Here is a 24,683-nt window from a genome sequence, read left to right as displayed (position 1 = left end):
TTTTATGAAAATATAAAGCCCAAATAGCCCAAAAATTGAAAATATATTTACACGAGCAATCTCCAAAAGATAAGCACTCAAAAAAATAAACCAATCTAACAATCACCCACACGAATAAAACGATTTATAATATTCAGATGCATATATTTTACAATCGTATTAATTAAAGTCATCGGCCGTTTTCTTTTGGCCTTTTCCATTCGCAGGGCCCAACTTTAATATTGATTGCTCCAACCGCCCCATCCGCTTCCGTATGGTCGCCATCCATAAGGCGTCCAGGTTCGTCTGGCTCCAACGCCCCACCAGTAGGGGTACTGTCCTGTTGCGCCCACGTAGCCTCCTTGGATCATAGATGCGTCACTGGAGCCCTCCAACCCCTGCACACTCTGGCCCTCTAAGGATAGGGCTCCATTATCCAAGTTTCCGCTGTCTCGGCTGTTGCTTCTGGCCCAGGAATTTGAGTTTTGCAACTGAGCATCGTTACTGGTCTGACCTCGGGCTAGCCGGAAGCGGATGTCTGGAGATTCCTGGGCAGAAGAACTGCCTCCCGAGAATCCTGATCGCTGGGACCAGGACTGTGCGCCGCGAGTGCCGCCTGCACCTACAACAGAACCAGAAAGGGATGAACCATCGGTGGCGATGGACTCACCACCTGCGGTCCTTCTTTTAAGAAGCTTTGACCATGATTTCGAGGAATCTCCTCCGCCAACAGAGATGCCTCCATTAACGGGTGGCAGTGTTAAGCGGATAGGATTTGAGGCTTTATGCGAGGAACTAGACCAAGAGTATTTAGTCTCAGTTTTAGGGACCGTTTTCGAAGTTATGGTTGTAGTTGTCGTTTTGCTCGAAGAAGACTTGGGAACTGCGAAGCTTTTTGAGGTGTACGTCTTAGTGGTTTTTGTCAATGTTGATCCTGACTTTCCGCCCGTAAGTGATATGCTGGCGTCAGCTTCTGGTAGCGACAAGATACCTGAAGATTTACTTGCTTTGGTGGATGTCGTTGTGGTTGTCGTTGAGGACTTTGAGCTTGTCTTTCCGCCATTAACCGCTTTGCCGAGCTCAACCACTGGAAGAGACAAGATACCTGACTTATTACTTCCATTGGTGGTTGTAGTTGTTACTGTGGTGGTGGAAGATCGTATGGTTTTTCCGTCCTTGCTTACGGAACTTTCCTTAACCACTTTGACGACAGGAGGAGAAGCAGCTCCAATCAGGCTCTCAGAGGAGGTAGTCGTTGTGATGACCTTGTTAGAGCTTCTATTCTTGTTAAAAGGGCTACCCTGAATGATATCGATAAGGGGGTCCGAAGACGAGTTCATTTGACCTTTATCTATAGAAGTCGTTGTTGTCGTTGTCGAAGAAGTCCTGTTCGATTTTCCATCAATGGACATTTTTTTCGATGAGCTCGACCAGGAACGCTTAATTTTAGGTGCCGAGGAAGAGCTAGTCGTTTTTGTTGTAGTAGTTTTGCTTGAGCTGGAGCTATAATTTCCATTCAACTTGGGAACCCTGGAAGTCCTCGACGTATACGTTTTTGTGGTTTTAGTCCATTTTGAGCCCGATTTGCCGCCTTTGACGATAACATGGGATGGAATACTGGAAGGACCCTCGACCGAAGAAGATGTCGCTGTGGTTGTTGTGGTAGTCGATGAGTGACCGGAGATTCCGCCATCATTCGACGATATTCCCGCAGTGGCTTCTACTGCAGGGAAAGAAGACCCGGTGGTTACACCCTCATCCGAAGATGTTGTCGTGGTGGTTGTGGACGAAGACTGACTGGAGTTTCCAGCACTGTTAGTTCCCTGATTCACTTCCACAGTCGGGTCCGATGAGGTGCTGGCTTGACCCTCATCCGAAAATGTTGTCGTTGTTGTTGAAGAGGTGGTGGTGGACTGACCGGAGTTCTCCCTATCATTCGTCGATATTTTCTCAGTGGCTTCTACTGCAGGAGATGAGGACACGGTGGTTTCACCCTCATCCGAAGATGTTGTCGTGGTGGTTGTGGACGAAGACTGACTGGAGTTTCCACCACTGTTCGATCCCTGAGTGACTTCCACAGTCGGGTGAGATGAGGGGCTGGCTTGACCCTCATCCCAAGATGTTGTCGTTGTCGTTGTGGTTGCAGCGGTGGTGGTGGAACGACCGGAGTTTCCCCCATCATTCGACGATGTTTCCTCAGTGGCTTCTACTGCAGGAGATGAGGACACGGTGGTTTCACCCTCATCCGAAGATGTTGTCGTGGTGGTTGTGGACGAAGACTGACTGGAGTTTCCACCACTGTTCGATCCCTGAGTGACTTCCACCGTAGGGTCAGATGAGGTGCTGTTTTGACCGTCATCCGAAGAAATCGTCGTTGTTGTCGTGGTTATAGATGTTGTGGTGGACTGACCGGAGTTTTCCCCATCGTTCGACGATGTTTCCTCAGTGGCTTCTACTGCAGGAGAAGAGGACACGGTGGTTTCACCCTCATCCGTAGATGTTGTCGTGGTGGTAGTGGACGAAGACTGACTGGAGTTTCCAGCACTGTTCGATCCCTGAGTCACTTCCACAGTCGGGTCAGATGAAGGGCTGGCTTGACCCTCATCCCAAGATGTTGTCGTTGTGGTTGTAGAGGTGTTGGTGGACTGACCGGAGTTTCCACCATCATTCGACGATGTTTCCTCGGTGGCTTCTACTGTAGGAGAAGAGGATACGGTGGTTTTACCCTCATCCGAAGATGTTGTCGTGGCGGTTGTGGACGAAGACTGACTGAAGTTTTCACCACTGTTCGATCCCTGAGTGACTTCCACAGTCGGGTCAGATGAGGTGCTGGCTTGACCCACATTCGAAGATGTTGTCGTTGTTGTTGAAGAGGTGGTGGTGGATTGACCGGAATTCCCACCATCATTCGACGATGTTTCCTCAGTGGCTACACCTGCAGGAGATGAGGACACGGTGGTTTCACCCTCATCCGAAGATGTTGTCGTGGTGGTTGTGGACGAAGATTGACTGGAGTTTCCAGCACTGTTCGATCCCTGAGTGACTTCCACAGTCGGGTCAGATGAGGTGCTATCTTGACCGTCATCCGAAGATGTTGTCGTTGTCGTTGAAGAGGTAATGGTGGATTGACCGGAGTTCTCCCCATCTTTCGACGATAGTTCCTCAGTGGCTTCTACTGCAGGAGATGATGACACGGTGGTTTCACCCTTATCCGTAGATGTTGTGGTGGTTGTGGACGAAGACTGACTGGAGTTTCCAGCACTGTTCGATCCCTGAGTCACTTCCACAGTCGGGTCAGATGAAGGGCTGGCTTGACCCTCATCCCAAGATGTTGTCGTTGTTGTTGTAGAGGTGTTGGTGGACTGACCGGAGTTTCCACCGTCATTCGACGATGTTTCCTCGGTGGCTTCTACTGTAGGAGAAGACGATACGGTGGTTTTACCCTCATCCGAAGATGTTGTCGTGGTGGTTGTGGACGAAGACTGACTGAAGTTTTCACCACTGTTCGATCCCTGAGTGACTTCTACAGTCGGGTCCGATGAGGTGCTGGCTTGACCCACATCCGAAAATGTTGTCGTTGTTGTTGAAGAGGTGGTGGTGGATTGACCGGAATTCCCACCATCATTCGACGATGTTTCCTCAGATGCTACACCTGCAGGAGATAAGGACACGGTGGTTTCACCCTCATCCGAAGATGTTGTCGTGGTGGTTGTGGACGAAGACTGACTGGAGTTTCCAGCACTGTTCGATCCCTGAGTGACTTCCACAGTCGGGTCAGATGAGGTGCTGTCTTGACCGTCATTCGCATATGTTGTCGTTGTTGTTGAAGAGGTAATGGTGGATTGACCGGAGTTCTCCCCATCTTTTGACGATAATTCCTCAGTGGCTTCTACTGCAGGAGATGAGGACACGGTGGTTTCACCCTCATCCGAAGATGTTGTCGTGGTGGTTGTGGACGAAGACTGACTGGAGTTTCCAGCACTGTTAGTTCCCTTATTCACTTCCACAGTCGGGTCCGATGAGGTGCTGGCTTGACCCTCATCCGAAAATGTAGTCGTTGTTGTTGAAGAGGTGGTGGTGGACTGACCGGAGTTCTCCCTATCATTCGTCGATATTTTCTCAGTGGCTTCTATTGCAGGAGATGAGGACACGGTGGATTCACCCTCATCCGAAGATGTTGTCGTGGTGGTTGTGGACGAAGACTGACTGGAGTTTCCACCACTGTTCGATCCCTGAGTGACTTCCACAGTCGGGTCAGATGAGGTGCTGTCTTGACCGTCATCCGAAGATGTTGTCGTTGTTGTTGAAGAGGTATTGGTGGATTGACCGGAGTTCTCCCCATCTTTCGACGATAGTTTCTCAGTGGCTTCTAATGCAGGAGATGAGGACACGGTGGTTTCACCCTCATCCGAAGATGTTGTCGGGGTGGTTGTGGACGAAGACTGACTGGAGTTTCCAGCACTGTTCGATCCCTGAGTGACTTCCACAGTCGGGTCAGATGAGGGGCTGGCTTGACCCTCATCCCAAGATGTTGTCGTTGTCGTTGTGGTTGCAGAGGTGGTGGTGGAACGACCGGAGTTTCCCCCATCATTCGATGATGTTTCCTCAGTGGCTTCTACTGCAGGAGATGAGGACACGGTGGTTTCACCCTCATCCGAAAATTTTGTCGCGGTGGTTGTGGACGAAGACTGACTGGAATTTCCAGCACTGTTAGTTCCCTGAGTCACTTCCACAGTCGGGTCCGATGAGGTGCGGGCTTGACCGTCATCCGAAGATGTTGTCGTTGTGGTTGTAGATGTTGTGGTGGACTGACCAGAGTTTCCACCATCATCCGACGAAGTTTCCTCAGTGGTTTCTACTGCAGGAGAAGAGGACACGGTGGTTTCCCCCTCATCCGTAGATGTTGTCGTGGTGGTTGTGGACGAAGACTGACTGGAGTTTCCAGCACTGTTCGATCCCTGAGTCACTTCCACAGTCGGGTCAGATGAGGTGCTGTCTTGACCGTCACCCGAAGAAGTCGTCGTTGTTTTTGTGGTTGTAGATGTTGCGGTGGACTGTGCGGAGTTTCCCCCTTCGTTCGACGAAGTTTCCTCAGTGGCTTCTACTGCAGGAGAAGAGGACACGGTGGTTTCCCCCTCATCCGAAGATGTTGTCGTGGTGGTTGTGGACGAAGACTGACTGGAGTTTCCAGCACTGTTCGATCCCTGAGTGACTTCCACAGTCGGGTCAGATGAGGTGCTGGCTTGACCCACATTCGAAGATGTTGTCGTTGTGGTTGTAGAGGTGGTGGTGGACTGACCGGAGTCTCCACCATCATTCGACGATGTTTCCTCAGTGGCTTCTACTGCAGGAGAAGAGGACACGGTGGTTTCACCCTCATCCGAAGATGTTGTCGTGGTGGTTGTGGACGAAAACTGACTGGAGTTTCCAGCACTGTTAGTTCCCTGAGTCACTTCCACAGTCGGGTCCGATGAGGTGCTGGCTTGACCGTCATCCGAAGATGTTGTCGTTATGGTTGTAGATGTTGTGGTGGACTGACCAGAGTTTCCATCATCATTCAACGAAGTTTTCTCAGTGGCTTCTACTGCAGGAGATGAGGACACGGTTGTTTCACCCTCATCAGAAGATGTTGTCGTGGTGGTTGTGGACGAAGACTGACTGGAGTTTCCAGCACTGTTCGATCCCTGAGTCACTTCCATAGTCGGGTCCGATGAGGTGCGGGCTTGAGCGTCATCCGAAGATGTTGTCGTTCTGGTTGTAGATGTTGTGGTGGACTGACCAGAGTTTCCATCATCATTCAACGAAGTTTCCTCAGTGGCTTCTAATGTAGGAGAAGAGGACACGGTGGTTTCACCCTCATCAGAAGATGTTGTCGTGGTGGTTGTGGACGAAGACTGACTGGAGTTTCCAGCACTGTTCGATCCCTGAGTCACTTCCATAGTCGGGTCAGATGAGGTGCGGGCTTGACCGTCATCCGAAGATGTTGTCGTTGTGGTTGTAGATGTTGTGGTGGACTGACCAGAGTTTCCATCATCATTCAACGAAGTCTCCTCAGTGGCTTCTAATGTAGGAGAAGAGGACACGGTGGTTTCACCCTCATCAGAAGATGTTGTCGTGGTGGTTGTGGACGAAGACTGACTGGAGTTTCCAGCACTGTTCGATCCCTGAGTCACTTCCATAGTCGGGTCAGATGAGGTGCTGTCTTGACCATCATCCGAAGGAGTCGTCGTTGTTGTTGTAGATGTTGTGGTGGCCTGACCGGAGTTTTCCCCATCGTTCGACGAAGTTTCCTCATAGGCTTCTACTGCAGGAGAAGAGGACACGGTGGTTTCACTCTCATCCGTAGATGTTGTCGTGGTGGTTGTGGACGAAGACTGACTGGAGTTTCCAGCACTGTTAGTTCCCTGATTCACTTCCACAGTCGGGTCCGATGAGGTGCTGGCTTGACCCTCATCCGAAAATATTGTCGTTGTTGTTGAAGAGGTGGTAGTGGACTGACCGGAGTTCTCCCTATCATTCGTCGATATTTTCTCAGTGGCTTCTACTGCAGGAGATGAGGACACGGTGGTTTCACCCTCATCCGAAGATGTTGTCGTGGTGGTTGTGGACGAAGACTGACTGGAGTTTCCACCACTGTTCGATCCCTGAGTGACTTCCACAGTCGGGTCAGATGAGGTGCTGTCTTGACCGTCATCCGAAGATGTTGTCGTTGTTGTTGTAGATGTGGTGGTGGACTGACCGAAGTTTCCACCATCAGTCGACGATGTTTCCTCAGTGGCTTCTAATGTAGGAGAAGATGACACGGTGGTTTCACCCTCATCAGAAGATTTTGTTGTGGTGGTTGTGGACGAAGACTGACTGGAGTTTCCAGCACTGTTCGATCCCTGAGTGACTTCCACAGTCGGATCAGATGAGGTGCTGGCTTGACCCTCATTCCAAGATGTTGTCGTTGTCGTTGTGGTTGTAGAGGTGGTGGTGGACTGACCGGGGTCTCCACCATCATTCGACGATGTTTCCTCAGTGGCTTCTACTGCAGGAGAAGATGACACGGTGGTTTCACCCTCATCCGAAGATGTTGTCGTGGTGGTTGTGGACGAAGACTGACTGGAGTTTCCAGCACTGTTAGTTCCCTGATTCACTTCCACAGTCGGGTCCGATGAGGTGCTGGCTTGACCCTCATCCGAAAATGTTGTCGTTGTTGTTGAAGAGGTGGTAGTGGACTGACCGGAGTTCTCCCTATCATTCGTCGATATTTTCTCAGTGGCTTCTACTGCAGGAGATGAGGACACGGTGGTTTCACCCTCATCCGAAGATGTTGTCGTGGTGGTTGTGGACGAAGACTGACTGGAGTTTCCACCACTGTTCGATCCCTGAGTGACTTCCACAGTCGGGTCAGATGAGGTGCTGTCTTGACCGTCATCCGAAGATGTTGTCGTTGTTGTTGTAGATGTTGTGGTGGACTGACCAGAGTTTCCATCATCATTCAACGAAGTTTCCTCAGTGGCTTCTACTGCAGGAGATGAGGACACGGTGGTTTCACCCTCATCAGAAGATGTTGTCGCGGTGGTTGTGGACGAAGACTGACTGGAGTTTCCAGCACTGTTAGTTCCCTGAGTCACTTCCACAGTCGGGTCCGATGAGGTGCTGGCTTGACCGTCATCCGAAGAAGTCGTCGTTGTTCTCGTTGTTGTGGATGTTGCGGTGGACTGAACGGAGTTTCCCCCATCATTCGACGAAGTTTCCTCAGTGGATTCTACTGCAGGAGAAGAGGACACGGTGGTTTCCCCCTCATCCGAAGATGTTGTCGTGGTGGTTGTGGACGAAGACTGACTGGAGTTTCCAGCACTGTTAGTTCCCTGAGTCACTTTCACAGTCGGGTCCGATGAGGTGCTGGCTTGACCGTAATCCGAAGAAGTCGTCGTTGTTCTCGTGGTTGTAGATGTTGCGGTGGACTGAGCGGAGTTTCCCCCATCGTTCGACGAAGTTTCCTCAGTGGCTTCTACTGCAGGAGAAGAGGACACGGTGGTTTCCCCCTCATCCGAAGATGTTGTCGTGGTGGTTGTGGACGAAGACTGACTGGAGTTTCCAGCACTGTTAGTTCCCTGAGTGACTTCCACAGTCGGGTCCGATGAGGTGCTGGCTTGACCCTCATCCGAAAATGTTGTCGTTGTTGTTGAAGAGGTGGTGGTGGACTGACCGGAGTTTCCAACATCATTCGACGATGTTTCCTCAGTGGCTTCTACTGCAGGAGAAGAGGACACGGTGGTTTCACCCTCATCCGAAGATGTTGTCGTGGTGGTTGTGGACGAAAACTGACTGGAGTTTCCAGCACTGTTCGATCCCTGAGTCACTTCCACAGTCGGGTCAGATGAGGTGCTGGCTTGACCGTCATCCGAAGAAGTCGTCGTTGTTGTTGTGGTTGTAGATGTTGTGGTGGACTGAGCGGAGTTTCCCCCATCGTTCGACGAAGCTTCCTCAGTGGCTTCTACTGCAGGAGATGAGGACACGGTGGTTTCACCCTCATCCGAAGATGTTGTCGTGGTGGTTGTGGACGAAGACTGACTGGAGTTTCCACCACTGTTAGTTCCCTGAGTGACTTCCACAGTCGGGTCCGATGAGGTGCTGGCTTGACCCTCATCCGAAAATGTTGTCGTTGTTGTTGAAGAGGTGGTGGTGGACTGACCGGAGTTTCCAACATCATTCGACGATGTTTCCTCAGTGGCTTCTACTGCAGGAGAAGAGGACACGGTGGTTTCACCCTCATCCGAAGATGTTGTCGTGGTGGTTGTGGACGAAAACTGACTGGAGTTTCCAGCACTGTTCGATCCCTGAGTCACTTCCACAGTCGGGTCAGATGAGGTGCTGGCTTGACCGTCATCCGAAGAAGTCGTCGTTGTTGTTGTGGTTGTAGATGTTGTGGTGGACTGAGCGGAGTTTCCCCCATCGTTCGACGAAGCTTCCTCAGTGGCTTCTACTGCAGGAGAAGAGGACACGGTGTTTTCCTCCTCATCCGAAGATGTTATCGTTGTCGTTGTGGACGAAGACTGACTTGAGTTTCCACCACTGCTCGCTCCCTGAGCCACTTTTACAGTCGGGTCAGATGAGGTGCTGGCTTGACCCTCATCCGTAGAGTTTGTCGTTGTGATTGTGGTCGACGACTGGCCAAATTTTTCGTTATTATTAAAGGATTTTCCCTTAGCAGAGATCTCATCGGATAGTTCGAGAACTTTTTTCCCGTTAACACAATTTACGTAATTCGGATTACCTAGCAGTTCTCCGTCGTGCAAGAGAAGCAATTTTCCGAAGAGCCTGTCCAGCAGCCATAGACGTATATCCTTTCTTATTTCAATCAAAGTTTGTCGAACACTTTCACAACAAGGCTGAGCTTTTATATCCGGGGTGGCCACCGCCGTAAGCGTTTTAGATTCGGATTGAGCCGCTGCGAAGGCAACAAGTGCGACCAGAACCGCGAGGAAAAACGAGCGCATGATCCGCCAAGAATACCGGAGTCGGATCAATTAGATCTGTTGGCCAAATTTAATTTTTGAAACCTTTTATACCCTCTGGCTCGAAGTTTCGTTATATTTTGGCTATTTGCGTAGATGCTTGTCTAGCTTGCAAATTTTATTTGTTAAAGAACATTTGGTACTTCTTTTGTTTACCCAAAATTGTCTATTGTCTATACTATACTATACGTCAAAGTCAATATCTTTTAAATACCCATTAGAGAAACAACTGTGCAAAATATTTATTCTTAGCTTGGATTAAACACTTGTTAGATATTTTGACTTTACGTAAATCGCTCGCTCGTGTCAGAAGTATACGTCAGAGGTGCATTAACCGATTTTTGAACAATAGGATTAAGGCACAAGAGAACCTTTTATTTGGCCAGCCAGTTCTCCATACAAATTTAAACAATGGAGAGGAAAGTCAAAACGTAATTTTCATGTTTGTTTATTCATATGATTAAAGATTAAATGATTATGTAACAAATTATAAGTTTGAACTGTGCACTGTGTTGTCTACTAGTATTCGTCCTTCTCAAAAGGGTGGTGGGGGTGACCGTACTGGCTGCAATTATTAAAATGTAAAACTGTTAGGTTCGCAGAATTACGACTCATATGGGCTAGTTGTTAAGAACCAAAGCAAATCATAGCTTAGAAAACATTGGGTTAGCTTCGGCAAACAAAAACTATTTTCAAGCCAATTAATATGTTCAAATTATTCAACAAAGCAAATAAAAAATGTTAAATAACAAGCAGGGGAAGGCAAGCTAATAAATAAACTAAGTAAACTAAGCTTAAGAAAACACAAACATCGAAAAATAAACACATATGCGCTTGAAATTCTGAAAACATACGTTAACCTCATGTTCATGTTTATGTAGATCAGCATTCTACTTGGATCTTTTTCTTGATAGAGTTTCAGTTTTCAATAGGTATAATTTTTCATTTAAACGAATTCTTCTTCTTTATAACTTCTCGCTTTGCAGATATCAATTTCCTAAAGCTTAATACTCGTCGTGAAATGGATAGTACTTGTGGGTACCAGCATCTCTAAATAAATAAAAATAAAGTGGCGATTTATAATAGGTTGCAAAAGAAGGTTCAGGGGGTGTTGTGAAAGTAGGAATAATATTTCAGAAGAATAAATGTCTGATATTGTTCAAATACCCAGCAAACCAGGCTTCATTAATAATGAGAATAAATTAGTATTTTCGGGGTACTTATGGACTTACTTGAGCAGGGGCACCAGGCGACCATTGCACTCAAAGCTCTCTATAATTTCGACTTCCTCGGGTGTCAGCTCAAAGTCGAACACCTGGAAGTTGGACTCGATGCGACTCTTGGTAACAGACTTGGGGATGACAATGTTGGCACGCTGGATCTGGTAACGAATGAGGATCTGTCCAGGAGTCTTGTTCTTCTTGGCGGCAATCTCCTTGATCTACAAATTTAAAGCACACAACAATTTAAGTGTAATTTAACTTCTTTGTATGACAGAAAACATACCTTAGCCTCCTCTAGGATGACCGGATCACCAGCCTTGGCCCATGGGCGGTTGGGAGATCCCAAGGGACTGTAGGCGGTGATCGTAATATCCTTCGATTTGCAGAAATCGATGAGTTTCTTCTGCGTCAGATAGGGGTGGCACTCAATCTGGTTGGTGGCTGGTGGGATCTTGGCCACCTCGAGCACGCGCTCAATCTGCCTCCTGTTGAAGTTGGAGACACCAATGGACTTGACCAGACCTTCCTCCACCAGCTTCTCCATAGCCTTCCAGGTGTCGACGTAATCGACCGGCGAGTACAAGGTCTTGCCATCCTTATCGGTGGGGAACAGTTCGCAGCCTTCCTTGTAGCCCATGGGCCAGTGGATAAGGTACAGATCGAGGTACTTCAGCTTCAGGGCACTTAGTGTGTTTTCCAAGGCTGTCTTGACCAGGTCCGGACGGTGGAAAGTGTTCCACAGCTTGCTAGTGATGAACAGATCCTCACTGCAAGAAAGTAATGCTTAGTACCATAGTTCTAAGCAGAAGAAAACAGGTTTGTAACTCACCGCTTGACAACGCCCTCCTTGATCTTGGCCTCAACTCCATCTCCAACCTCGTCCTCATTTTGGTAGACGAAAGCACAGTCGATGTGCCTGTATCCGGCATCAATGGCCACTTTCACAGCCTCGGTGACCTCGCCCTTTGGACTCTGGAAAAATAAACATGACATATTAGATTAGTTAAAGTAACATAACTAATTTCGTAGTTTAGTTCAAATCCATATTGATATTGAGGTACAACTATATTAATTAAATATATAACTGGTTGTAACTCCAGCCTCATAAGGTCTGGAAGGTAAGGTATGGCAGCTGGCTTTGAATGTTGCACAATTTTCATAAGGCTATTTTGAGTTCTCTAATTGGCTTTAGCACTTTACAGGGCTAATAAATAATCCTTCTAGAATTTTTGCAAGTAATACTGTGAATTAGAAAGAAGGTCTTTTGGGACGCATGAAACTTAAGTATCTGCAGCATTGATAAGTACGTCATCATGGAACATTCTAAGCTCTAAACTGAATTTCGCAATTCGATGTCGAGCAAAGTTTCAGTTATGAGGAGCGTGATTCGGGAATCGAGTACTGTAGGTCCGCCTATCTGACACTTGACGTTACTTATCAGGCCCCTTGATTCCCGCATCATAAATGTGTACCCAGAAGATCAAGACTACTAAAATACAAACACGTGAATTTTTTAGGCTTCTATGGGCCTTTCATACAAAAGTAAAAGGATGTGTGTATATTTCAACGTAATTTTTTAAACTGATAATTAATGATTTATATTTAGAATTCTCTATAATCTTCTAGAGGAAAGAAAGGTTAAAGACTTTCATTTAATTTTGACATAATACGTTAATATTATGGAAAGTGAACCGAGTTTAATTTATGGGTGTGAGCACCAAGCCTCCCCCTATTGTGCTCTACAAACAGTACAAGTAAACGTAGAGATAAGACCTATTAAAAATACCCTTATAATACCCTTGCTAATTAAACACCGCTTATCAGCTAGTTTTCTCCCTGTAATCTAAAGAGCTTTTTCGTTAGAAACCGTATTGAACTCGGAGGTTTTAGAACTGAGGGGCGCGTCTTTAATGAATGCTTTAGGTGCAACATACCCCCATTTCCCTTGCCTAAAACATTCAAACAAAACTGAAATCCTCCACTTCAGATAAGAACGTTTATCAACTTCTGTCGGCCCGTAATTCTTGTTGGAGCGACCAACTATGTGCCCCAAATATATGGATGTTTGTGGGGTCTATCTGGATGTGATGTGGCAAATAATTGCGAAAATTTCCACTGCCATAAGAAGGTAGAAAGGGTCACCTTGGCGAAAGGGTCATGGAGATCTGCGAGCCACGAACTACTTGATGTTAGTGTGAACGTGTACTAGTAATTAGCATAGTTGTTATTTTTGTACCGTAGCTGTGAGATTCGACGCTCCCACATGAACATACTGTATTTGTATATGCAAAAATAAAATGACCGGCAAATATAGCCGGCAAACTATCAGCAATGCGACGCGTGTCACTTTTATCCCCCGTTTTTTAGACATCAGAGCGAAGAGAAATGAGAAAAAGCGGGAAGTCGTGGGCAGCGGAAAACTACCCGATTATGAGAACCCAGATATACAATTTGCACTTGCCATAGAGCAATTTGTGCAGTACTTGATAGTGTTCTACTTACGCCCCAGGTTCCCAGACCAATGATTGGGATTTCCTTGCCGTTGTTGAACTTGACGTTTGGCACAGCCATTTCACTCGGAATTCTCTTATTTTGTTTGCTGGCAAAGGATTTGAATACTTATAGTGCAGCACCTTCGACTACCGTCTCTTCTTCGCAAACTGAACGACTCCCCCAGCTGATGGCCGCTTTTATACCAACCGAAAGCTTTCGGAACAGGGCTGCACCATAAGGTCGGGCAAAACAGCTGAGCGATCGTCAGTTGGGTTTAAACTTTAAGATTTTTAAAATATATCGTTGGGCAAAAATAACATTGTATTTAAGAATTCATTTAATATTTTCTTAAAGTTATTAAGTTGCGGTAAAGTTTAAAAAACACAAAGGTGTATATTTGTGGTACATACATCGACTTGGGATCGATTTGAAGTTGCAAGAGCTATAAGTGCACAATTGTATTTTAATCATAGTTGCTAGTAAGATTTCTAACTATTCCGTTTCAAAATACATATTTAGATAGGTTTTTCATGGCTGTTATGTATGAAAAATAGGTATTCACTGATATTTACATTCCAAGTGCCAAGTCCAATTACTGGAATCTCGTTTCCGTCTAAGAAAACCACTTTGGGAACTCCGGCTATTTCCTTCTGGCACCTGATGGCTTGATATTATTCTCAAGTTTCCTTACATTCATGCTTTTTCCCTATACATTACCACATAAAACGCTCGATCTTTCCATAATTTCTCTGTGTTAAGCCAAAAACAGGCCGAATCAGTCGAATTTTCAATAAACTGTTCATTTTTAGATAGTGGAGAGGTAAATTTTCTTCTATTTTAGTGTTGTAATGATTTGACAACGCAATGCCTACTTTGTAGTGCTATTTATTACTAAACAAAAAATAACAGAATAAAAGTGTATATAAATATGAAAAGCCACATCTTAGAGCAACTTGTCTTTTTTTTTTTTTTTTTTTTTTTTTAATTAACATCTTTATTTAATATAATCCAGGAACAGATCTAATTAAAGCCTTTAACCTAAATGTTTTCTTAAGTAAATAATCTCTTAATTATAAATTATAATTAGTTTTCAACTTGGTATATAGGAGTAGATCAAATTACGACTAGTTTCAAGTAAATAATATATTCATATTAGTCTCTTAGGAGCAGCCCAAAATGTCTTCTTTTGAGCCTGCGAAGAGCAACTTGTCAATGACATTTTTAAAACATACTTTTTTACTTCTAAATGTAACCCTGTTCCAAGCCTCAGGGTATTATTGGAACAACTTACGCGGTAACATATGTTTATTATATTATCTGAATAACACATTGTGTCACTATAGCTACATTTTGATTCCTTAGCTCCTCTCATCCATCTGCGACGGAGGCAGTTGGAAGTGGATCGTCACCTCAGCACAATAGGCAACCGCAATGTTTAAATTTTTGTAGGACACGTTCAACATCTTATACTAATTACTTAATTAGCCTGTACTGGTTCGAAGGGGTGGTGACGGTGTCCATAGGCCCTGCCAAAATAAGAGATAAAGCGTTTCAGGAATGGTAAATGAGGATAATATAGACCGGGAAATATGCAATGATATAAGGGAGATTTTAAATTTAATCAAAAATTTGACACCTACGCCTTCATGGTCATGAAACGACCGTTACAGTCCAGGTCATATATGGCCTTCACATCGTCGCTGGCCAGTTCAAAGTCCCAGATTCGCCTGAAGTTGTCCAGCATGTGCTGTTTGCTCACGGATCGCGGGATGACGATGATGCCCGACTGCGTCTGATAGCGGAGAAGCACCTGCAGGATAGTGAGATACAAGAATACCGTTTGATGAAATTTATTAGATATAATAAGATATATACCTGTGCCGGAGTCCTTTCGTATTTCTCTGCTATGGCCAGGATGGTCGGGTGCTGGAGCAGTGGGTACGCCCCGGGCTTCTCGTAGGGTGTGTGTCCTGATCCCAGACAGCTGTAAGCGGTCACAGCAATGGCGTTATCATAGCAAAGGGTAATCAAAGACTTTTGACTGAGGTACGGGTGGCACTCGATCTGCAGAACCACCGGCTTTAGCTTGGCCACACCCAGCAGGCGAGTGATTTGTTGTTCATTGAAGTTGGATACGCCGATGGCCTGGCAGAGCCCCTCGTCGACCAGATCCTCCATGGCCTGCCATGTGTCCACGTAGTCGATGTCCTCGAATGCAGCCTTGTTCGTGTCCGGACAAGTGGGATACAGGTTGTCGCCCGACTTGTAGGCCATGGGCCAGTGCATCAGGTACAGATCCAGGTAGTTCACTCCCAAGTTCCGCATACTAGTCTCGCAGGCGGATCGAACCAGCTCCGGCTTGTGGTGGGTGTTCCAGAGCTTGCTCGTGATGAAGAGGTCCTCCCTGGATAAAAAGAGTATATTATTATATAAAAATACGCCTCGAAGGACCACTTACCGGGTAACAACGCCCTCATCTATCTTCTCCCGAAGAGCTGCGCCCACTTGGGCCTCATTTCCATATATGTGGGCGCAATCGAAGTGGCGGTACCCTATATCTATGGCATCCTTTACCGCTTGAGTGACGACCTCTGGGGGGCTCTAAATGGGGGAAAGTGGAGTTGAAATACTGGGGTGCAACAGAAGCTTTCGCATAACTTTTAGGAGCTTTGACATTGACCGTGAAATAAGAAGTGCACATTTCAGTGGGTCGATTGTTAAGAGCATTATATATACGAGCACTCACCCGCCAAGTCCCAAGACCCACCATCGGCATATTTTTTCCATTGCTTAAAAGAAAATTTGGCGTCGACATTCCTAAACTTTCGAACGCCGAGTCCTTTTGCTCCTTGCGAAGTTCGGAATTGATACTGACTTGTGTTTTCAAAGCTTTAATTTGTAATTTACCAAATGAACTAAACCCAAAGGCCTATTAAACTGGCTACAAACCACATTTCTTGTGACTGCTTTGCTATCACGAATATATATAAGTACTGTTTAAATTTAGAAACATTTTGGGCAAGCAAAAGACCTTCGCGAAACAAAATAGATTTAAAGCGGCGGAGTCTTTCAAAATCTTTTCGTAAATTTAAAAAACATACAATTTTCTTTCTTTTTTTTTGTTTACCAAGTATGAGCAAAATTAGATATTTTATGAACGGACCCTAGTTTTAACCTATTGACGTTCCTATATTTTTTCTTAACTTTTAAATTTTTATATTTAACATTGTTACAAACAATTTTTTTTTTTCTTTAAAAATGTAAATGTAAAAATGTAAATGTAAGATATTAAAACGCTTTGTTCTTTTCATTTATTAATATTAATTTGCAATAATTTTTAATTTATTAATATTAATTTGCAACAACTTGAAGAAGAGAATATTTAAAGACAATGAGTCAGATATATTAAATATTACAACTTTAAATTGCGAAAATAAATTTAGTTTAAACCTTATCGACAAGTATCGATACAGTATCGATAGCCGATGCTTTTTGCCATCCCTAACAATTAAGAACCATCGTTGTGCTGTCATCACAAGTTTTGCCGCCTGCAAAAAAAACAAACAATGTTCGGCACCGTAAATAACTATCTATCAAGCGTGCTGCATGCTTCCCAGGATTACGATGGCGAATCTCTGGGAACCCATCTCTCGCTGCGAGATGTGCACGTGCAGAACCACAACCTGTACATCGCGCAGCCGGAGAAGCTGGTGGACCGATTCCTGAAGCCGCCACTGGACGAAGTGGTGTCCGCGCACCTCAAGGTGCTATACCACCTAGCGCAGGAGCCTCCCGGCTATATGGAGGCCTACACCCAGCAGGCTGCAGCCTGCGGAGCCGTGGTGAGGCTCCTGCAGCAGCTGAAGGATGAGAACTGGTGCCTTCCACTGATGTACCGCGTCTGCCTGGATCTGAGGTACCTGGCTCAGGCCTGCGAGAAGCATTGTCGAGGATTCACACCCGGTCACGTGCTGGAGAAGGCCGCCGACTGCATGATGGCCTGCTTCCGCGTGTGCGCCGCCGATGGACGCGCCTCGGAGGAGGATACGAAGCGCCTGGGCATGATGAACCTGGTCAATCAGCTGTTCAAGATCTACTTCCGCATCAACAAGCTGCATCTCTGCAAGCCCCTCATCCGCGCCATTGACAATTGCGTCTTTAAGGACTCCTTTCCGCTGCCTGAACAAATTACCTACAAGTACTTTGTGGGCAGACGAGCCATGTTCGACTCCAATTACCAGGCAGCTGTGCAGGACCTGTCGTATGCCTTCAGCAACTGCCCGGATCGGTTTGCCAGCAACAAGCGGTTGATTCTCATCTACCTGGTCCCGGTGAAGATGCTCCTGGGCTATCTGCCAACGAAAGCACTCCTGCAGCGCTATGATCTCCTGCTGTTCCACGATCTTGCACTGGCCCTGAAGGCGGGAAATGTGAAACGCTTTGACGAAATTGTCAGGGATCAAGAGTTGGTCCTAATCAGGAGTGGCATATATTTGCTGGTCGAAAAGCTCAAGTTCCTCGTGTACCGGAATCTGTTCAAGAAGGTTTTTGCCATCCGGCAAACCCACCAGTTGGACATGGCCGACTTTCTGTCGGCATTGCAGTTTGTGGGTCTGAACGATGTTTCTCTGGACGAGACGCACTGCATTGTGGCCAATCTCATCTACGAGGGAAAGATCAAGGGCTACATCTCGCATGCCCACAACAAGCTGGTCGTGTCCAAGCAAAATCCATTCCCTTCCATATCCACGTAGTGCATTTAATTGATTGTGAGTTTTTAAGAGTAAAGGAATCAAATTTAGAGTGTGTTTTATTGTTGAATAGAGGGAGCATGCAAGGAAGAGCTTTTAACAATGTGATCAATGAAAAAATTATAAAAAGTATATTTAAATTTAAGTTTATGGATCTAAAAACGAGCATTAAAAAATTTAAAACTAGTAATTTAAAAATTTTTTTTCATATTATCTAATTATAAAAAGAATAGAAACGTCGCATAGAATTTATTTAAATTAATTAATTTTTTTAAATATGAGGTATTTTACGAAACTGAAATATACCAAAAATAGTATTTATTGTAAGCCCGGCTGGTATTATCAGCAGTAATCGTCGCGTAGAGCGGGAAATATGGTATGATATGGATTAAAATCGTTTTTCAATATTAGACCCAAAAAATTCAATGTATAGATACATCGATGTTTTTCAGATGCCTTTAAATACTCCAGAACGGATATTTTATCAGATGTTAGCGGCATTGGCCCTTTAAGCGTGTTTAGTATCACACTAGCGATGTCAACCTTTGTGATCAAAATTCTGTTCACCATATAATAGGCGCTGTTCCATCTTGTTTGACATTCTTGCTTTAAACTATAAGGGCGTTCGCATTCCTGGGCCTCTTTAAACTTGGCATACGCAATTATGCTACTGTTAAAAAACAAAATGCGCCTAAACTTTTCAAGAATGGGCTTAGTTTTTCCTGTAGCCAAACAGTCCTGGACAGTCAAAATGATTGAATGCGCAAAGCATGGAATATGTCTTATGAATGGACTTAGTTTTTTCTGTAGCCAAACAGTCCTAGACGGTCAAAATGATTGATCACTTGCTTTTATCGTATTATTGGCGTTATCTGTGACCATTGCAGTTACCTTTTCTAAAACTCCAATCCTAGAGTACAGTGCGTATAAAGTTTGAAATATTTCCAGAAGAATGGCCCGTACCGTCGAGGAGCTTTTCAGTGGACAACGCAGCGTTGCGCAATTCGAAATCCTCTGCTATGAAATGGCACGTCACAGTAACATAGCACTCGTTGGCCGTGGACGTCCAGCAATCTGAAGTGATTTTACAGTGCTTTAGGTTTTTTATAAAGGCGGACAACTTGGCCCTATTTTTACAGGTTGTCTTGCCATCAGTCGATTTGTCAAAATAGTTTAATTTTTCCCATATTTATTCCGCCTCTTTGGGACCGTACCTTCTTTCCCTTGACAGGCACTTCTGCTCCTTCAAAGTCTTCTCCATGTCGAGGAGCGGACAAACAAACATCAATAATACACACTTGCAGAATCTTTTGGCAATTAGTTTGCGGAACACATTTTGGGAAAAATATAGATATACTAGCTGGCCCGGCAGACTTCGTACAGACCTTGGGATTTATTTATTGTCATCGCAAAGGCCAGACGTACTGGAAATTGTAAGCGCTTAAAATCGAATGGTAAATGCTTTGAATTCATCGGTATTCGCGGCATCAAGACATCCTCTCCTTTGTATTTTCCTTTTATGATTGTTGACTCAATGACGTTAATCATCAGCATTTTCACAGCCAGACTAGTTCCATTGTATAGTCGAGCAAGATGGTCCCACTAATTTTGGTTGTCACAAAGATCTTTCAATGTTCCGTCCAGTGCCTCCAGCGAGGAACCACTGCCATTGTGCACTCATCCCAAACAATTGATTTACATATTGTAGAATCTTGGCCATAGCTTTAATTTTGGCGATGTTGCAAATTGATTTTTCGGTTATTTACATGTTAAATGGTAATTTCAAGGCAAAATGCGCACTTCGCCTTCTAGCACAGTCGCAGCTATTCCTTATGAAGCTAACTTTTTTTCGTGTTCTGATCTCAGTCGTCTTTACCTGGCTAATCCATTCCAGAATTGACTGGGTCTGATCTGCAATATTCCTAAGCAAAATGATGGCAGTAACAAGAGTACAGGACGCCATTCCAGACCACCAGTTTGGTTTCAGACATCAACATGGGACTCCTGAGCAAGCACAACGGGTTATTGAACATATTCTTAATGCTTTTGGGAATAAGCAATATCGCTCTGCTATTTTTCTCGACGCCAAGGAAGCCCTCGATGGCTTTCTTTACAAGTTGAAGTCCCTTCTCCCGACTGGCCAATTGCTCTTCTTCAAATCATACCTGCTTGATCGAAGTTTTATGGTCAAGGTGAGAGGAGAAAGGTCAAACATTAGAGTTATTCGAGCTGGCGTTCCTAAGGGCGTTCTGGTCCCGTTCTGTATACCCTCTTTACATCTGATCTGCCGTGTTTCAATGAGCCGGGCACGCTTCTGGCCACTTACGCTGATAACACTGCTTCCTTGCAAACTTCTCATGTCGAACCGAAGCGTCAAGAATTACCCAGGAGTTCCTTGACACGTCCGGTAAATTGACCAACAGGTTGAATATCTCCTTAAACGGACGAAAGTCGCAACAGTGCAATTTCTCATTGAGACCACAGATCCTTCCTACTGTTGAGCTTCACGGCATCACCATCCCACAAAAACCACAGGCACAATACCTGGGCCTAATCTTGGACAAGAGGCTCATCTGGAAGCAGCACACAACTAAAATAGCTGCTACATGTCTAGCTAAGTTGAGGAAGCTCAACTGGTTGCTTAAGCACACGAGCAAGCTGAGCCTTGTAACAAAGTGTTGCTGTTCATTCGATGACGTACTGCATCCAACTATAGGGCATGGCTTCAGACTCGAACGTCATGAAAGTCCAAAGGATCCAAAACCGGGCGCTACGTAGGATTGCAGATGCTTCTTGTTCCCCCTGTCCGGGAGCAAATAAACCGGCACTCCAGTCGGTACAACGAACGCCTCACAGCGCACACAAGCCACCCACAAGCCATGGAGTCAAAACTCCGTTGTGTCCGGGTGACCACCATTACCTCATGAATAAGTTGGCAGGTCTACCCGCCCTGCTCGCTGGTCTGTTACAAAAAAAAAGTTGGCAGGACCTATCCGATTGTTAATCGATACCTAATGTGGCCACAAACCCCGATGTTTTCCTAGTTTCGGAAAACATAGGTGTATCGGTGCACCGCCGATGTTTTTTGCAGCCATATCGCCGCGGTCACACTAATACACTTCGGAACTTTTAGGACGGCAGCTACGAGAATTATCGTAGTTGAGCGAAATTAAACAAATTAACAAGACTTGCGGCGTACTTGGTAAATAGTCTAGACCCAGCCGCTCAAGGGTGTGCAATTAACAATTATCGGCGAATACCTAAAACGAGCGTGAGCTCTTCCCCAGCCGGCTGCGTGTTGTCATTTTGCCATCGTAAAATCAATATTACTAATTTTGCTTTGCGCTTACAACGTGACATAACTGAGCCGCGAACTACACAGTGTTTGTTTCCCCTCGCATTGCAGAAGTCCGCTGACACAGCAAAAACCGAGCGACGAAGCAGGGCCAAGTCGCCAAATCGCAGAGTACCTGGAATCGTGCGTCCCCTAGAAGTAGAGGCTAAACCCAAAGCGGACATGGCTGCGCCGGTCATTGTCGAGGCCACGGTCAAGCAAACCGCCACGGTGAGTACTTCCGTGCAGTCCCCTTTGCGGAGCCCTGCGTGCTAACCAGTCCATTTATTCCAGCTGATCTTCATGCACGGCCTGGGTGATACGGGGTAAGTGGTGTCCTCAGTTTGCAGGGACTCAAACTTATAGCACTATTCCCTCGAACAACTATTCCAAAAATCAAACAAAAGCTGGATAGATTTATTTCTACATTTTTAATTTGTTCATTTATGATATCACTTTCAATTCTCAATCGCTTATTACTAATGCTTTCTTTCCTTTGAGGTTTGCATTAATGGTTCTACAGAGTAACACCACAAAGTTAAAGTCCTCAGGGAGTAACTTAACAAGTGTACGTAAAGTGCCATAGATTGAACTAATAGATTAAAAGTCCTCAGAGAATTCCAGAACTCTTAAAATTAAGTCGTAATTCGTTCCAGCATAAAATATACATATGTATGCAGGCCCATTTCAAATTAAAATTGTAGATAAGAAGTCCCGAGAGAGTTTTCGAATATTTTAATAGTTAATTATAAATTTCGAGCTTAGAAGTAGCTTTATCGAGTGCCAAATTTTTAAGATACCACCCCGGTTACATATTTTCAGAAGTTTATTTATTTTGAATGCGTCCATGAATAACTATTCTGCAGGAAATGAAAACAGTACAACATTTTTAAAGCTTGAATCAAATAATTGATTCATTTTTTAAGAACTATATTAATGGTTATTTTATCTTGCAGTCATGGATGGAGCAGCGCCTTGGCCGCTATCCGGCCGCCTTTCATGAAGGTCATCTGCCCCACGGCGCCCACACAGCCCGTTTCGCTGAACGCCGGCTTCCGGATGCCTTCCTGGTTCGACCTAAAGACCCTGGACATCGGTGGGCCCGAGGACGAGCCGGGCATCCAGGCGGCCCGCGACAACGTGCACGGCATGATACAGAAGGAGATTAGTGCTGGGATTCCGGCCAACCGGATCGTCCTGGGTGGATTCTCGCAGGGAGGCGCCTTGGCGCTGTACTCGGCGCTGACATACGACCAGCCGCTGGCCGGCGTGGTGGCCCTGTCCTGCTGGCTGCCGCTGCACAAGCAGTTCCCCGGCGCCAAGGTGAACAGCGAGGATGTGCCCATCTTCCAGGCGCACGGCGACTACGATCCCGTGGTGCCCTACAAGTTCGGCCAGCTGAGTGCGAGTCTGCTCAAGTCGTTCATGAAGAATGTGACGTTCAAGACGTACAATGGACTTTCGCACTCGTCGTCCGATGACGAGATGGATGACGTCAAGGTGAGTGGGGCGCACTGAGCGCCATTCGGAATTCCCATGGCTATCGAAACGCTAAAGAACTTCATTACGCTCACTCTGCTCTTCTCGATTACAGGACATAATCAGTAAATGGGTAAACTAATTTCCACTGAACCTTAGCACTCTTAGAACGTACGAAAGCCCCCGACCCAGCCCGTTGCATTCCAACGATCACGAAATTTGGAGCAGCTGAACACGATTAAAGCGTATTTAATGAAAATCAAAGCGCAGTAAGAGAGTCACACTGAGAACTATACGAGTAGACTCTCTCGTAGCCCAATTATGGAAATTATCACTAAAAATCAATTCGAAAAGCAATCAATTATACACACGGTAGCTATACCTAATGAAAGCCAAAATACAAGCAATTTGAGAGGGAATTTCGCCTGCGCGAGACGTGTCAGAGTATAGAACTCACTTTGATATTTGTTCGCTGCTAATTATTTCGGTTTACTTATTTGGGACTTGTTCGTATTTAAATTGAAATTAATAAAGTTATATAATCCAAGAAACTGGGAGCCGCAATCTAAATTGTACCACTATCTCACCCAAACCCCTATTGCCAGAGATTTTGTTTTTGCTATTCCACTGGCAATTGGGACAATTCCAGATGTTGTGAGGAAGCAATTTCTACTAAACATTTGTTTGTTCGTTGTAGCTAACATGAAACATGTAATTTTTGATTATATTTTGATTTTATTCTTCGATTTTTGTTTTATTTTATTTCGCACAGCAACAGAAAAACAATCATCTGTAGAGCGGCCCCACCGGCTGAAGTTTGAAATTTACATCCTTCACTTGTTAATACAATGGCAATAAACAAACCGGTTGTTCAGATTGAATGGCTCCCCGGACACTTAAATATACCGCCTCAGACTCTCTTTAAATACATTTTTCACCTGCTAAACCCGTAGTCCTGCCGCTCCACTCACCATATCTCATCTATATATTTGCAGACACATTGGGAGAGCCAGAACATGGCTAGAAAGGCGCAATGCTGCCAGATATCATAGTAGCATCCAATGCTAGTGTAGTGAAGGTTCCTTCTGCAAATCAAAGCTCCTCACGCTAGTCAGGACGTCTCGAGCCGCATGAGAATTGTATTTTTTAGTAATTATTTTGTACATACACACGATGGACTTGGTTACCATGAAAGGCTGTCCTATCACCTGGTGAAGTGACAAGAAACTGGTTCGCCAAAGCGAATGGCCAATAAAGTTATTTGAAGCTCCCAACTGCAAGACCAACTTAATCGAAAGGGGCTCCAGGCCAGTTCCATCCAGTGAATCCACTTCAAAATTTGCCAAAGAAACAGACAATATTTAAAATGTTACCCAGTGTTGCACAGCGCATCATGACACGTTATCTATAAGCCTTGGTATTTTTGTCTGAGCTTGCGTCACTTGTAAAAGCTTCTATGTAATATAGCTTTTGTATCGATAAATATGGCGCGGCTTTTAAGGGAATTTAAAGAATTTAGAAAAAGTATCTGATTTATTCTGTAATCCCTTTATCCCTTTTTAAAAACAATCTAAATATTCGTTGCGTCAAAGACAATTATAATTATATTTTAACTTGATTTTCACGGTTCATATGATATAATTGTACGAAACCGTCTTTGCTTATTAACTCCGAAATATTATGTTCATTTTACGTCGGTAGTAATAGTTTTGTAGGTGTAGCATATACACCAAAAATTCTTTTAAGATGCACCAATTGTTAAACTATGTATTTTTAAGAACAATTTTTATCTTATCTTTTAAAGACTATTGTTGGAATACTTTTAAAAGAGTCTATATTTGCAATAAAATATATTATTTTAAAGTATAAAAATATTATTTTATAAAAAGATGCTAATAGATAAGCAATCTATTTGTTG

General features: G+C 44.9%; 5 protein-coding genes across 13 annotated transcripts; 2 read left to right on the top strand and 3 right to left on the bottom strand.

Annotated features, from left to right (window-relative positions):
* Positions 1–215: 215 nt before the first annotated feature.
* Positions 216–9,467, bottom strand: LOC108030496 (serine-rich adhesin for platelets). Its single transcript, XM_050886036.1, has one exon. The coding sequence runs from the start codon at positions 9,465–9,467 to the stop codon at positions 216–218; it is 9,252 nt and encodes a 3,083-aa protein (XP_050741993.1).
* Positions 9,468–9,917: 450 nt separating this feature from the next.
* LOC108030635 (aldo-keto reductase family 1 member B1) lies at positions 9,918–14,053 on the bottom strand. 5 transcript variants are annotated; one of them, XM_050886037.1, is made up of 7 exons: positions 13,919–14,053; positions 13,774–13,858; positions 11,538–11,680; positions 10,992–11,475; positions 10,718–10,926; positions 10,340–10,535; positions 9,918–10,050 (listed from the first exon to the last, which is right to left on the bottom strand). In XM_050886037.1, exons 1-6 carry the CDS (start codon positions 14,002–14,004, stop codon positions 10,490–10,492), a joined length of 1,053 nt encoding a protein of 350 aa, XP_050741994.1. In that variant the 5' UTR covers positions 14,005–14,053; the 3' UTR covers positions 9,918–10,050; positions 10,340–10,489. The 5 variants fall into 5 exon arrangements, with proteins under 5 accessions (XP_050741994.1, XP_050741997.1, XP_050741995.1 ...); XM_050886040.1 differs by having other exon boundaries at positions 10,346–10,535; XM_050886038.1 differs by lacking the exon at positions 10,340–10,535 and having other exon boundaries at positions 13,919–14,051.
* Positions 14,054–14,488: 435 nt separating this feature from the next.
* On the bottom strand, positions 14,489–16,148 carry LOC108030637 (1,5-anhydro-D-fructose reductase). Its single transcript, XM_017103647.3, has 5 exons — positions 15,948–16,148; positions 15,660–15,802; positions 15,077–15,605; positions 14,842–15,011; positions 14,489–14,727 (listed from the first exon to the last, which is right to left on the bottom strand). Exons 1-5 carry the CDS (start codon positions 16,014–16,016, stop codon positions 14,679–14,681), a joined length of 960 nt encoding a protein of 319 aa, XP_016959136.1. The 5' UTR covers positions 16,017–16,148; the 3' UTR covers positions 14,489–14,678.
* A 573-nt stretch (positions 16,149–16,721) lies between these two features.
* On the top strand, positions 16,722–18,004 carry LOC108030512 (PCI domain-containing protein 2 homolog). Its single transcript, XM_017103400.3, has one exon. It carries the CDS (start codon positions 16,768–16,770, stop codon positions 17,953–17,955), a length of 1,188 nt encoding a protein of 395 aa, XP_016958889.1. The 5' UTR covers positions 16,722–16,767; the 3' UTR covers positions 17,956–18,004.
* Positions 18,005–20,999: 2,995 nt separating this feature from the next.
* On the top strand, positions 21,000–24,039 carry LOC108030677 (acyl-protein thioesterase 1). 5 transcript variants are annotated; one of them, XM_017103706.3, is made up of 6 exons: positions 21,000–21,154; positions 21,359–21,517; positions 21,581–21,612; positions 22,243–22,786; positions 22,881–22,898; positions 23,761–24,039. In XM_017103706.3, exons 2-6 carry the CDS (start codon positions 21,470–21,472, stop codon positions 23,815–23,817), a joined length of 699 nt encoding a protein of 232 aa, XP_016959195.1. In that variant the 5' UTR covers positions 21,000–21,154; positions 21,359–21,469; the 3' UTR covers positions 23,818–24,039. The 5 variants fall into 5 exon arrangements, with proteins under 5 accessions (XP_016959195.1, XP_016959198.1, XP_016959199.1 ...); XM_017103709.3 differs by having other exon boundaries at positions 22,844–22,898; XM_017103710.2 differs by lacking the exon at positions 23,761–24,039 and adding an exon at positions 23,538–23,666.
* Positions 24,040–24,683: the final 644 nt, after the last annotated feature.

This window comes from Drosophila biarmipes, chromosome 3L (genome assembly GCF_025231255.1).
Source record: "Drosophila biarmipes strain raj3 chromosome 3L, RU_DBia_V1.1, whole genome shotgun sequence".
In the NCBI taxonomy this organism is placed as follows: domain Eukaryota; kingdom Metazoa; phylum Arthropoda; class Insecta; order Diptera; family Drosophilidae; genus Drosophila; species Drosophila biarmipes.
This window is presented reverse-complemented; position numbering and strand designations above follow the sequence as displayed.